Consider the following 13991-nt stretch of genomic DNA (forward strand, 5'->3'; position numbering starts at 1 on the left):
CCCCCCCCCCGTTCCCTGGGTGCTACGCCACTGCCTGAGAGAACTAATGAGTACCAATCAGAAATACACAGAGGTTTATTAAGCATTTATAAGTCATTTGGATAAAGAAAATGGTAAGCGTTTATAGGTCATTTGGATAAAGAAAAACATAAGGAAGATGAAAAGGAACCTTGGCAGAGCACAAGCTTAAATAACATGACTGTGTTTTTAAAAATGCATGCATTTTGTTGCCATTTTTAACATCTGTGACAGAGTACTTATTTATGCTGCTTTATACCATTTTGGTTTTGTTTGCAGAGTATATTACTGCTATTATTAAGTTGTTCAAGGGTAATGGAAGATATGACTCATAACTGGATGGCCTAGCAGAAAAGGAAACCTCCAGTTTAAAATGCTCTTTTTTTGAGGAATTGGCGGCTGGTTATTTGTCTGGAAAGTTTTGACCTGGTCATTTGGATAAAAACATTCCAAATTTATTTGAAACGTTTCTACCTTACCACTTTAACCTGCAGTGTTCTGAACTCCCCTAAAAACCTGTTGTAAAAATCCAGGGCCAACAATAATTAAAACAAAGCCACTATTGAAGAGACAATCTTAAACTATGCAATAGATTGCAATCTTTACAGCCTTAAAAGGAGTAAAGAGTTATACGAGTTATACCGTTCCAAAGTCCACTGAAGTGAGTGGGTTTACAAGGGTATCACCTTCATCAGGGTTGCAGAAGCCAACAACAATTTCAGATCCCACTAGAAAACCTGGACAAATAAAACAGTTGCTTTTATCTGCTATCTGAAGCTTAGCAGTGTAAGCAACTGGATGCGTGAGTGCCAACCCAGCAGTACAATTTGTGTGTGGAAATTATTCTGATGGGATGAGGGCCCAGTGGGATACTATGTAAGCGCCCCCACGCCCACTGGTTCCAACTAGAAAGTCAAATCGCTTGATACATTCATTACCCTATTCCAGTGGTGGCGAACCTTTGGCACTCCAGATGTTATGGACTACAATTCCCATCAGCCCCTGCCAACATGGCCAAATGGTCATGCCGGCAGGGGCTGATGGGAATTGTAGTCCTTAACATCTGGAGTGCCAAAGGTTCGCCACCACAGCGGCCTATTCAGATCCTTTAGAAGTAGTCATATTATGTATTGGAAGCCAGAGCCACCCTACAAGGAGCTTTCCAGCCCCAATTGCTCAAGCCACTTAACAATTTGCTTGGAGCATCTAGTCTGCTGGTTAAACTGCTTCAGGGCTGAGTTCTGTGAAGAAGAAGAAGGAGGAGGAGGTGGAGTAGTTTGGATTTATATCCCCCCTTTCTTTCCTGTAGGAGACTCAAAGGGGCTTACAATCTCCTTGCCCTTCCCCCCTCACAACAAACACCCTGTGAGGTAGGTGGGGCTGAGAGAGCTCTGAGAAGCTGTGACTAGCCCAAGGTCACCCAGCTGGCATGTGTGGGAGCGCACCGGCTAATCTGAATTCCCCAGATAAGCCTCCACAGCTGAAGTGGCAGAGTGGGGAATCAAACCCGGTTCCTCCAGATTAGAATGCACCTGCTCTTAACCACTACGCCACTGCTGCTCCTGTTAAGAAAAACACAGTGGAGACGAAGCTACATCTGGGTCTCGTTCTGCCTCTGGGGCTAAAGGAACTCAAGAAAAGCCTTCTGGATCAGACCCATAGTCTGTCTAGCCCAGCAACTTGTTTCACACAGTGACCAACCGTTAATCTGGAGGTCTGCAAATCGGGCACAGAGGCCATGGCCATCCCTTGATGTTGCCTCATGGCACTGGTATTTAGAAGTTTACTGCTCAGTGTGGAGATTTCCTTTAGTCACCATGGGTTGGATCCAGTCTACATTTTCTGCTAATGGAAGAAGTGGTGTAAATATATATTAAGACTATATCCTAATAAAGTGGCAGAGACCTATATGGGGTCCTTGAGTTGAAAACATTGCTAACCTCTGTCCTTAATTCTGGTGGTAGGGCAACTTTAGCCAGCCGGGCATACTGCCTTTCTGATCCAATTCCGTATCCCCTGGATTGGGACAAAAGGGCCCAGCATCTCTGAACATGTCATATTTCTCTACCCAGAGAGGGAAAATCTGAGGTCTCTGACCTGTATGCAAAAAATGTGTCTATAATTTACTCCTTGCCTGCTGATAATTGGAGTGGAACAGGGAGCCTTGGACTTCCTGGCCACAGCCGTCTTGCCCTCATTCTGTCCCCCTTGTGGCTTCTCAGATTCCACTTAAAAGCCTTGACTGCATTTGAATATATATATAACCGATTTGTGCTAAAGTCAGTGCCCACAATGGTCAGATTTGACATAATTCTTTCTTTTAGTCATGCTGGTCCAAGAATGAGTGAGGCCCCTTCCGCACATGCGGAATAATGCACTTTCAATCCGCTTTCACAACTGTTTGCAAGTGGATTTTGCTGTTCAGCACAGTAAAATCCAGCTACAAAGTGCACTGAAAGTGGATTGAAAGTGCATTATTTTGCGTGTGCAGAAGGGCCCCCAGTTTTAACTTGACAAAATCATTGGTTGTCACTAGTTCAAAAACTCCTGCAAAGGAGCTCTTAATCCCTCGGCCCCCAGCTTTATATTATGTTGGCTTTTACAAAATATATTATTTTGGGAAAAGGGGGGGGGGCATACATTTAAACACATCTGTAATGAAAAAATGCATGGTTGCCACTCAATTATGGCACTTTGCTGTATAAGAAAAATCAGGCAGTATTTACCATCCAGTTTCCAAACCCTTTCTTATGCCCTCTTTAATGCTGCAGCTTGTTACAACATAACATATCTTAGGAATCAGTACAATGCAAGCTGCATGTCTGGCCCTAATTATTCTGCAGCTTGTAGAAATATGGGAATAATTTTCCCACAAGAATACTGTGAGTTTCTGCAAAGTCAAAGCTCTTCCCGAAGCCAACATCTTCCCTTTTTGCTGTTTTGCATAACTGAACTGGGTTTTCTCTCCATTTCATGCATGCAAAAAATGTTAGCTCCCCTGTTTGTAATTTTGCATACTTTTGTTGGGGCACCTTCAACTCCAACAATTATCCTGCCAGTCTCTCTTCCTAGTACTCATTCAGGCAGACGGGAGACAGGCCATGTTGGTTATTAGAAGCAGCAGCGCCTTGCGCTGCTCAGAGAGGGTGGCAGATATTCAGATAGCTTCTTTGCTGCCTGCTTTGGTGGGGGAATGATTATTAGTGGCGAATATCAGTTGTGAATATCAGCATCAGTTGCTGTTTGTCCTAGTCTGCTGGGCAGCAAGTGAACAAATAAGGCTTTTGGTTCCACTGGGACTACTTTATTTGATACCCAGGCTTCTCCATCAACATGGTTGAGAGAGCAATGGGGTTGCTTCACTGCCCAAAATGTGAGAACAGCACTGAGCTCCATCAAGGTGGAAGGAGATAACTTCAGCCACACATAAGAAGAGCTTGCTGGATTGTACCAGTGGTCCATCTAGTCCAGCATCCTCTCATACAATGGCCAACCAATTCCCCTGGAGGTCCAACAACAACAGAGCCTTTCTTGATGTTGCTCCCTGGCACTGCGATTTGGAGGTTTTAGGCTCTGCATGGGGAGGTTCCCGTTAATTACCATGGCTAGGAGCTACTGATAGACCAGCCCTCCAGGAATCTGTTCAATCCTCTTTAGCTACAACTTGTATGATCAGGTGGAATAGTTTTTGAGGTTCCAGTTTTATCTTGAGAAGTCATAACTGCATGGCAGGTGCACATAAGAAGAGCCTTGCTAAATCAGACCAGTGGTCGGTCTAATCCAGCATCCTGTCTTATGCAGTGGCCAAATATTTCCTCTGGTTGTCCAACAACAGAGTATAGAGGTTGAGGCTTTCTCCTGATGCTGCCTCCTGGCACTGGGTTCCAGTTTAGTCAAACATAGAGTTCCAGTTTAGTCATCATGGCTTGTAGCCAGTGATAGACCTGCCCTCCAGGAATCTGTCTAATCCTTAGATGCTGAAATAGTCTTAGCCCTAGAACACAGGTGTCAAACTCGCAGCCCTCCAGATGTTGATGAACTACAATTCCCATCAGGCCTTGCCAGTATAGCCAGTACTCATGTTGGGAGGGACTAGTGGGAATTGTAGTTCATGAACATCTGGAGGGCCGTGAGTTTGACACCCCGCCGTAGAACAACTGGAACTTCTGGATAAAGAAGTGAATAGTGTTGTAGTTATATGCTTGACTTTTCTGTAAGTCACTTTGGGAATGAAAGGGAGCATGAGTGTATGTTAAATGTCATCAAGCTACTTCCAACTTATGGCGACCCTATGAATTAATTCTCTCCAAAATGTCCTATACTTGACAGCCTCATTCAGGCCTTGCAAACTGTGGTCTGTGACTTTCTTGATTGAATCAATCCATTTCATATTAGGTCCTCCTCTATTACTGCAAAGGGAGCCTAGACAGTAAGAAAAATGATGGCCATAAGATCCAGCAACCAGTAGCTGATGGAATAGGGAAGTGAAGGCCTAACACTTGGGATACTTCCCCTACCACAATCTCTATCAATAGAGAGTGCTCTGCCACATTCTGATGGATGCTGCAGTATTTGGTGAAACTTCATGTATTTTGTAAGACCTCCCCCCCCATTCTAAAAACCCTGAACATCAGAGATATTCCTTCCTGGGGCATAATTAAACGCTAAATGAATGGTTTCAAGTCAGCTTGATAGAAATCAGAAGAAACCCAAATTCCTAGTGAAATTCTAGGAGTAGCTATAATTCATCTGCTAGAATTTCAAAAATGTTTTCAGGTTGGGGAGAGATGCAGGAGCACGGAGGGAGGGAGGAAGAGGGAGAGAATCATTCCTGGCTCTCAGCTGTTCTAAAGTGCACAATCACTTTATAGAGCTGCCATTTCCTAGCTTCCAAATCTAAGTCTGCCCCTGTTGAAAATAATAGTCCTTTTTAAGATTGAAGGGGCAGTGGGCCACCAAACAGCTGGGAGGTACTGAAGGTAGACCTGGCCTTGGAGGCTAGGTCTACCAGCCATAGGAAATAGACCAGCTGTTCTCAACCTGTGGGTCACGACCCCTTTGGGTCACCTAAGACCATCGGAAAACACATATTAGGAACCGAGACACAAATAATTTTATGGTTGGGGGGGTCACCACAACATGAGGAACGGTATTAAAGGGTCCTGGCATTAGGAAGGTTGAGAACCACTGAAATAGACCAAGCTTCCAAGAACAATTATGCCCCTTTAAAGTTTAGACAGACCATGCCACAGAACAGCTGAAAGCCAGAGCAGACCTCCTCTCTCTCCCTCCTGTCTTCTGCTGCCTTGTTTGGGGGAGGGTGCTCCCAAAAATTGTTTTAATTTTGATCAGATTTTTTTTTTCAGGGCATGATTTTCAGGCACCAAAATTCCCAGACCTGAAAACCGTGCCAAAAATATTTACAATAACAAACCTTCCCCCCTGCAGATTTACACATATGAAAGATCATGTCCTTAAAAAAACAACACCTAGCACAGAATTTGAAAGAATTTTTTTTGAAACGCATACCCTTCCAATGCATCTCAGCAACTGAATTAAAAATTAAAACGTGTGATTGATTTCTGCTGTAAGCGGCTTGGGAAGCCACACAGGCTGAACACTGACGTGTAAATACATTTAACAAAGAAACCTGACTCAGAAAAAAGGCAAGTATCTTTTCCTGTGGGATCTCCTGCCCAATTTATGTGGATGCCCTTACCCATCCTCTCCAGAATAAGTTAGTTACGTGAAGAGATGTGATGTCAGCGCTGACTGAAATCTCCCATGCTCATGGACGGCAACAGTTCAGTGCTCCACATGAAGGCATCTGACCTCTGCAATGTGCCATATGGGCATGTTGTGAAATAATAATGTGGTGATCCTGTCCTCTTTCTCTGTGATATAGAGCAGCCTGAACTGTATAGGTTGATAGTGTGGGGTTTTTTTTTTTTGGGGGGGGGGTGCTGTCACCCACGGTTCTGACTTGGGCTAGATGTCCTTTTAGTTCCTGCCAGTTGGGCAGTAATGTGCTCTAGAGCGCTGTTTTGCAGACTTCTGTTAACTGACGGTGCAATCACGATGGGGTTGGGTGGGCTGAAACTGCCCAGTATATGGTGTGATCCTAGTGCTGGCACAAGTTGCATTTACGCCAGCCCCAGGGTGATGCCACCTATTAAACACTTTCACACCCCCCCCCCCGGATTGCACTGACATAGAGGGGTGTAGAAGGACATTAATGCTGGCGCAGAGGCACTTACTCTGGTGTTAGGGAGCCATGCAGCAGCAGAATGCCCAGGTGCCAGCACGGCTTCAGCCGCAGCACGTCTCCAACGCAGAAGCCTGTGCCAGTGCTGAAGGGGACATTCTGTGGGTCAGGAGTCTGCAACCTGCAGCTCTCCAGATGTTCGTGGACTACAATTCCCATCAGCCCCTGGAGAGCCGCAGGTTGCAGACCCCTGCTGTGGGTGGAGCTGGCTTTAGTCAGCTTCCTGGGCCCTTTTAGCCTGGAAACAGTTCCTTTGCCAGCACAGACATGTGGTGACAAAATTCGTGGCTCAGCGAGTTGAGCTGTATAGGTCACTCTCACAGGGGAAGAAGAAGAAGAAGAATTTGGATTTAAATCCCCCCTTTCTCTCCTGTAGGAGACTCAAAGGGGCTCACAATCTCCTTGCCCTTCCCCCCTCACAACAAACACCCTGTGAGGTGGGTGGGGCTGAGAGAGCTCTGAGAAGCTGTGACTAGCCCAAGGTCACCCAGCTGGCGTGTGTGGGAGTGCACAGGCTAATCTGAATTCCCCAGATAAGCCTCCACAGCTTAGGCGGCAGAGCTGGGAATCAAACCCGGTTCCTCCAGATTAGATACATGAGCTCTTAACCTCCTACGCCACTGCTGCTCCTGGGGCACCATTGCTTTTGGGTTGTTGTCTATGGCACAGGAAGCCTCTTTGGAGGCTGCAAAGCTGTGCCATGGCTGCGTCATCCCCAACTGTGGCACATCTGCCTTCCCCAGGATTGCGCTGCCTGTCTCACTATTTTTAAAATGTTATTTATTTATTAAAGTTATATGCCATCCTATCCCCAGGGGGGGTGGGTGGGTGGGGTGGAGTGGAGTGGGGTTAAAACTATTGACACACATTCATAGAAAGGTCAAAACGAAGGCATGCCCAGAACTCTAACTCATACAGAGGTGTATTGGGCGCCTTCTTCTGAGGCCATGCATTTCTGGCAAATCTCTGTATTGGGTGTGAGTGGATCAATGAATCATTCCTAATGCAGAGGCACGGTGGAATCGCCAGCCTTTGTGGGAGGCTAATTACATGTCGGCATTCCCAGAGTTTCACAGGAACCTTCAATTATTTAAAATATTTTTCAAAGAACCTTGTTAGATGAATGACTAATCAGAAAGCTTTCTGTCCCTCAATCCTCAAAATCAAGATATACACAAACAGTTCCCTATCCTTTCAACTGTCCCTGAACAAATACTAATAAACCAACATATTCTATTTATCTTTATAATCTAATCCCTATCCCAGGTAAATCCTTGTCCATATTTGGGGTTTGCCTTTTAATTTTGATCTTAACCGAATGTGTTTTTCCTTAAACCATGAGGAAAAGTGGGGTATAAACGTTTTAGTAAATAAAATTGGGACAGACATTGTTAAATTTTGTGGGGGAGTGGATACATCGTGAGTTGTTATCCTATGACTCCTTTTTATAGTGTGTGAAGTTTCCACCAAGTCTTGCTTCAGCAGAGAAAGATGTCCTTTAAGTAACAAAAGACTTCTCCATTCCAGGTAACCTGTATCCATCAGAATGAGTAATCCATTGGAGGAATTCTTTCTCCTTTCAAGGAACACTTAGCAGTAGAGAGTCATAGGCTCCAACACAGGAGTCACAAGCTCTGGTTCCTTATCTGTAATGCATATGCATCCGTACACGTACGCAAGCTTATGAAAGCACCATGAGGAGTCCTTTGAGTGAGGCTTCTGTCTGCCATTCCACAAGTTGGTGAGGCTCACTTTGAAGTGTTGACAATGAGGGCCAATTATCCTCCCCACATGCATACACACATATTTACCCTCAGTGACAGACGTCTTCTTAGCTTTTGCAACCACGTAGAAACGTTTATTGTGGAAGAAAAGGAATGCAGCATCAAGCAGATGAGACCGGAGCTTCTGGCTAAGTGTAATGAGAGGGGAGAGGAGAGATCAGGCAGTGACCTGGTATAGTCAGGGGGAGGAGGGGGTTCACAAACGCGTCCCTGTTTTCATTTGTGACATCTGGGTGCCTGTGAAACTGTACTAGATTCAACTTAATAAAATATTAATCTACTGTGCATATGACACACCAGTTGTTCTCTAAGAGAAGCTGTGGCAGAAAGCTCTCCCTGGCCCCTTGTTTGCTACAGGAGTGCTAAATATTCCTGTCAGGGTTTATATTTAGCACCAGCTCACTAAAATATGCCTTGCGCTTGCACATACGGGTTAGGTTTGGTTGGGCTCCCCTCCCCTCCTCCTATTCAAATGGCAGGTTATCTTTACGAAACGCTGTCAGCAGATGGTGGCGGAATGGTACTGTGTTGCTTTCAAAGGGCTGTGCTCCTCTCGTTTCAAATACTGGCTTCATAAAGATAAAAATCCTGGGGTCAACGAAGTGTGTATTCCCTCAAGGGATGCTTTATTCATGGGCTGTTTGGGCAGCGATAAGAGAATTACCTTCTGATTATTTAATACTTGCTTTCTTGATTCCTCTTTTCGGAGTAACGGTGGGGAGGTGGAGACAGGAGGGGGGGAGAGAAATGAGCATAGCAGACATGCCACAGAAATGTCGAACAGTTTTCGTGAGCAGGATGAGACTCGCTCAGGACATGCTCAGTAAAGTCTCATGCTAATAATAGAGGCATCGCGTTTGGACCGTGTTTTAATGTAGGGGGTGGGGAGATTTTATCAATGAATCTGGTGCTTGTTCATATGGTTATTTAAACCCGGTTCAGTTGAGGAAGAGCAGAAGAAAGTTTATTTTGTCGAAAGGCTTACACTCGCTGTGGCGATTCTAGACCACAGGTTGGCGGCGAGTTTTTAAACCAGGGCCGGATTTGAATCACGCAAGCTCCAGAGGACCAGTGACAATTGGGGCAGTTTATTGTACCCCCGTTCAAGACGAGTCACATGAAAAGGGGCTCTGTAATCTTTCCTGCCACAGTGGGAATAGCTGCAGAAGCTTGGTAGAGATCCTATTTGTATGTGACTCGCCTCCCACCTAGGAGTTATATTTGAACCAGCAAATGATGGTTATACTTGTTCCCCAAGGAAAAATTGGAAACTTCAGTCTAACTTTGGCTTCCAGGTCTGGTTTGGAAGAGGGGTACATGTACGTGTGTGATAAGTGCTGGCAAGTTGCTTTTGACTCATGGCAACCCTATGAATCAATGTTCTCCAAAATGTCCTATCATTAACATCCTTTCTCAGGTCTTGAAAACTGAGGGCCATGGCTTTCTTTTTGGAGTCAATCTATCTCATGTTGGGTCTTCGCCTTTTCCTTCTCAGCATTTTCTAGCACTATTGTCTTTTCCAGTGACTCTTGACTTCTCATTAGAAGAGAAGCCTGAGCCATAGGTTTCATTTGTAATGTAATGTCAACAGAAGTCAAAATGGGTAAGGAGAGAAATGGGTAAGGCCGTGAAAGCTTTCAACAGTATACTAAAGTTCACTAAAGTTCACTTTCAACAGTACACTAAACTTTAGTGTACTGTTGAAAGCTTTCACGGCCAGATTCAACTGGTTGTGGTGGGTTTTCCGGGCTGTGTGGCCGTGGTCTGGTGGATCTTGTTCCTGACGTTTCGCCTGCATCTGTGGCTGGCATCTTCAGAGGTGTATCACGGAGGGACAGACTTTGTAACAGACTTCCCTCTGTGATACACCTCTGAAGATGCCAGCCACAGATGCAGGCGAAATGTTAGGAACAAGATCCACCAGACCATGGCCACAACGCCTGGAAAACCCACCACAATCACATGAACTTTAGGTTTGTTCCCAGAAGTAGGAAGATTGTGGTTTGGTATTATATGGGTTGTGAAATGAGTTTTTCTTTGTTTTATGGAAAAAGCATAATCAATTTTGGGGTTATGTAATGAAGGAGAAAAAAAGAGTAGTGCTTAATATTACATTTCCAATCACTGCTGGAAATAATACTAAGTAAAGTAAGGGTGTTGAACTCTGATCCCCCAGATGTTCATGGACTATGATTCCCATCAGCCCATGCCAGAATAATGCACTACACAATGCTGACAGGGCCTGATGGGGATTGTAGTCCGTGAACATCTGGAGAGCCAGAGTTGGACACCCCTGAAGTAAAGTCGCAGTGAACTCGTGGCAACCCCATGAAGTTCCACCTCATGGGATTTCCAAGGCAAGAGTAGATGTGGTTTGCCATTGTTTTCCTCTGGATAGCAGTCCCATTCTTGGTTGTTTTCTATCCAAACCAACTCTGTGTAACTTCTGAGTCCAGACAAGATTGGGCTAGTCTGGGCCATTAGAGCTGCTACTAAAAATAGTATGAGTACAAATTAAATTATACTGTAGTGAAAAATCATGAGAAAACAATACCAGTTCAGCCAGTATCTGAGGAAGGGAGTTTTGACTGCTGAAAGGTTATACCCTGAAAATCTTGTTGGTCTCTGAGTTGCTGCTTGACTCAAATCTACCAGTTCGGCCAAAATTCATTTATTTCCTGAAACATATTTATCCTGCTTTTCAGCAGAAGTGCCTCAAAGCAGCTTCCAGTCACACAAAAAGATATTAAAAACGGCAAATAAAATTCTACACAACTTTAAAACACATGTATGAATCAATTTTTCGACATGAAAACAATTAAAATCCATAAATGTATGACTAACGTGTTCTCTAATCAATGCTGTATTACAGCAAGATCTGTTCTCCAACTTCAGTAGAAGAGTCAAAACTCCAGTTCAGGCAACCAAGCATGAATTGCTTTATTAAATCCAAGTATTCTAGCACTAGACTAACAGCTGTGTCGTTATGTTTCTTGCAGTTACATCTTTTAATAAGCAGACTTTTTTTGTTTCTTTTGTGTTGTCAATCAATAGGATCCTTATTATAGATTTAATGATCTGGCCTACAGATGGATCTCCCTGGATAACTGGACCTATAGCAGAGAATTCCAAACTCCTTTTGATGTCAGGTATGAGAAGAAAACATTATAACACTATGTTAATATTTGATAACACCGCTTGACTTCCACTTATGGGTCTATTGCAGTGATGGTGAACCGAGTCTGAGTGCCCAACTGCAACCCAAAACCCACTTATTTATTGCAAAGTGCCAACACGGCAATTTAACCTGAATACTGAGGTTTTAGTTTGGAAAAAACGGTTGGCTCCGAGGCGTGCGTTACTTGGGAGTAAGCTTGGTGGTAGTCGGTAGCTTTGCTTTGAAGCAACCGTGCAACTCATCCAATGGGTGAATCACAGCCTTAGGAGGGTTTACTCAGAAGCAAGCCCCATTGCCAGCAACCGAGCTTACTCCCAGGGAAAGGAGCGCTCTTTAATTCTTCGCATGAAAATCAGTGGGGTTTAACAGCGCTTAACACTGCCTCCCCAAAACTAGGTCTTAGGTTTAATGCTAATAATCAAGCCCAGCGCCCCAGGCCAGCCTAGATCTGTGTGTGTGTGTGTGGGGGGGGGGGGGGGCTCTGTTTGTGCATGCCCACAGAGAGGGCTCTGAGTGCCACCTCTGGCACCCATGCCATAGGTTCGCCACCACTGGCCTATAGGGCTGTCTGTGCTGTGGTGCAGGCATAACAGGGCTCAGAATCTTACTGTCGTTTGGAGTCGCTAACCACTTTGCGGGGCTGCATGCTCCTTCCCATGTGCATGAGTAATTTCCTCTCATTTGGGGAGCTAACAATATTGCATTGTTGCATCTGTGCTAGTCTTTTTGCTTGCCATGATCCGTTCAACCCATAGGGCCCTCCCTGGCTTTGACCTTATCCCCAGTTTCCTCCCAGTTGCTTGCCTTGCTGTGCTCTGGCTCCACCCCCTGCCCCCCAGATTTACTAAGAGAACTTGACTTGGATCCTGAAAAATCCTCAGGATCCAGGCCAAGTGTGTAGTCGTACCCACGAGGTCCCAGGGAAGAGACGACACGCGGAGATTTCATCTGGTGGAGAGAGCCAGCAAGCAGGAAGCACGGGATCCCGTGATCCTGGCAACTCTGCCGTGCGCTTGCCCCTCACACCTTTTATTAGGGTTTCAATGGGGGCGTGTAAAAGGGGTCGGGCAGGCAGGAGAACGGGAGGTCGGGAGATCGGGAGGGCGGGAGATCATCATGTGATGCATGATCTCATCGGGCTGCTACGTGCGGGAGGAAGCATCCATGTCTGGGCCTAATCTTCACCTGAGGGCAGGAGCCTTTGTGTCCCTTTGTGTGGGACACCTGGTGACCGTGAGTCAGGCAGTTCATGACCCGTGACTCATGGGGGAGCGGGGGTTGGGGGAGCGTGTGCGCCCGGAAGGCTGTAGCCGGCACCGGCATGCCTGGCGCTCCTTCTACGGTTCTGCCGGGTTCGCGGGCTCACCCCTACAAAGTGCTTTTTGATAACTTCCTCCCCCACCAGACTCTGGTGCCCCAGAAAGAGCTGTAGAGGCCACGATAGGGCAGTGTAATCTGGGTGGAGGGGTTGCAATTTTAGTGCTTACACCACGTGTCATTTTGGATAGCTACCTCCCTGGCATTAACCATGGTTTGTGTTAGTACCAATGTCCTGATAAAATATGGGCAAGGCATTCGAATCTAGAGTGGGAATAGGAGGAGGTTCACATTCCGGATACTGGCCCCAGATTTGCAAACCAAGCTTTTAAAAAGGGAGTCGGCCTTGCATTTGGCAGCAGACAACTAATGAAAATTTCATGGATAATTAATTTAGAACACTCCAATAATCTTGTATTCCTCTGTTCTCTTTCCTTAGCACGTGGCAGAAAGTGAGTTTGATTTTTGAAGGAGTGGATACAGTAGCTGAGATTGTGGTCAATAATCTCACTGTTGGAAGGACAAACAACATGTTTAATAGATACGTGAGTGTCACTGTTTTAATGTTTAATAGATACGTGAGTGTCTCTGTTTTAATGTTTTAAAGGAATTTCCACAATTGCACATGGAGTACAGGACTCTGACTACCTGGACCCTGTCTTCCAGCCCCAATTTTGGTAGTTGTTTCTATTTTGCCGGCAGCTGAATGATTCTGCAATCTTGTAGTATTTAGTGAATGATGTCTGAGCAGCCTTCAAGCACAGGCAAATCCCTGAGAAAACCAGGAGTTTGCATTGTGTTGTCTTCCCAAAGTCACATTGATGATGGAGACAAATTAGTGTGCTTGGACGATACTGGAAGAACCGGCCTGTGTGGATTGTGCATGTTGGCTTAAATGGACCACTATAGACAGTGCAAGGATGAAATGGGAAAAGTCTTTTGAGTGGCTAATAGCTATTGGATGTTGGCCTGGAAGAAGGAGGACCATGTTTATCCTTGTACTTTCACAGAGGCCTCTAGTGGCGAAGGCTGGCAAAAATAGATGAAGGTTGCTAAAGATCAGATCATTTTCTGCTGACATTCTGATATGGTACAGGATCTCCATTCTCTTCCTGCCTCTTTGGGAACAACCCGGTCGGGATGGGCAGGTACTGCAGTGGTCCGTTTAGGGTCACTTAAAACGTTTCCAGAATGTATTTGATCCTGCCCTTTACCATGATGTTTGTCTGCACGTACCTTCTCCGAACATTTCATGGTCACTCTGAGGTTTTGTAAATTTATTTTTGTTTTGTTTATTCATTGAAATGATGTTTCGTTGCTTCATTTCTTCAAATCTCTGTCAGTCCATTTAATCGATGCTTCATTGATTCACCCAAAGCAGCAAAAAAAGTCACATGAATTGCCGAAAATGAAGAGGCAAGGGGGAAAG

At 45.2% G+C, this 13991-nt stretch overlaps 1 protein-coding gene across 2 annotated transcripts in view; it reads left to right on the plus strand.

Moving 5' to 3' along the window:
• MANBA (mannosidase beta) overlaps nucleotides 1-13991 on the plus strand; it is a 70109-nt gene that overhangs the window by 4747 nt on the left and 51371 nt on the right. For both annotated transcript variants that reach the window (XM_048509218.1, XM_048509219.1), the window contains exons 2-3: nucleotides 11122-11216; nucleotides 13002-13107. In XM_048509218.1, coding sequence (XP_048365175.1) covers nucleotides 11122-11216; nucleotides 13002-13107 — 201 coding nt within the window. The remainder of the gene's footprint in view (nucleotides 1-11121; nucleotides 11217-13001; nucleotides 13108-13991) is intronic.

The sequence above is a fragment of the Sphaerodactylus townsendi genome, linkage group LG10, assembly GCF_021028975.2.
Source record: "Sphaerodactylus townsendi isolate TG3544 linkage group LG10, MPM_Stown_v2.3, whole genome shotgun sequence".
In the NCBI taxonomy this organism is placed as follows: domain Eukaryota; kingdom Metazoa; phylum Chordata; class Lepidosauria; order Squamata; family Sphaerodactylidae; genus Sphaerodactylus; species Sphaerodactylus townsendi.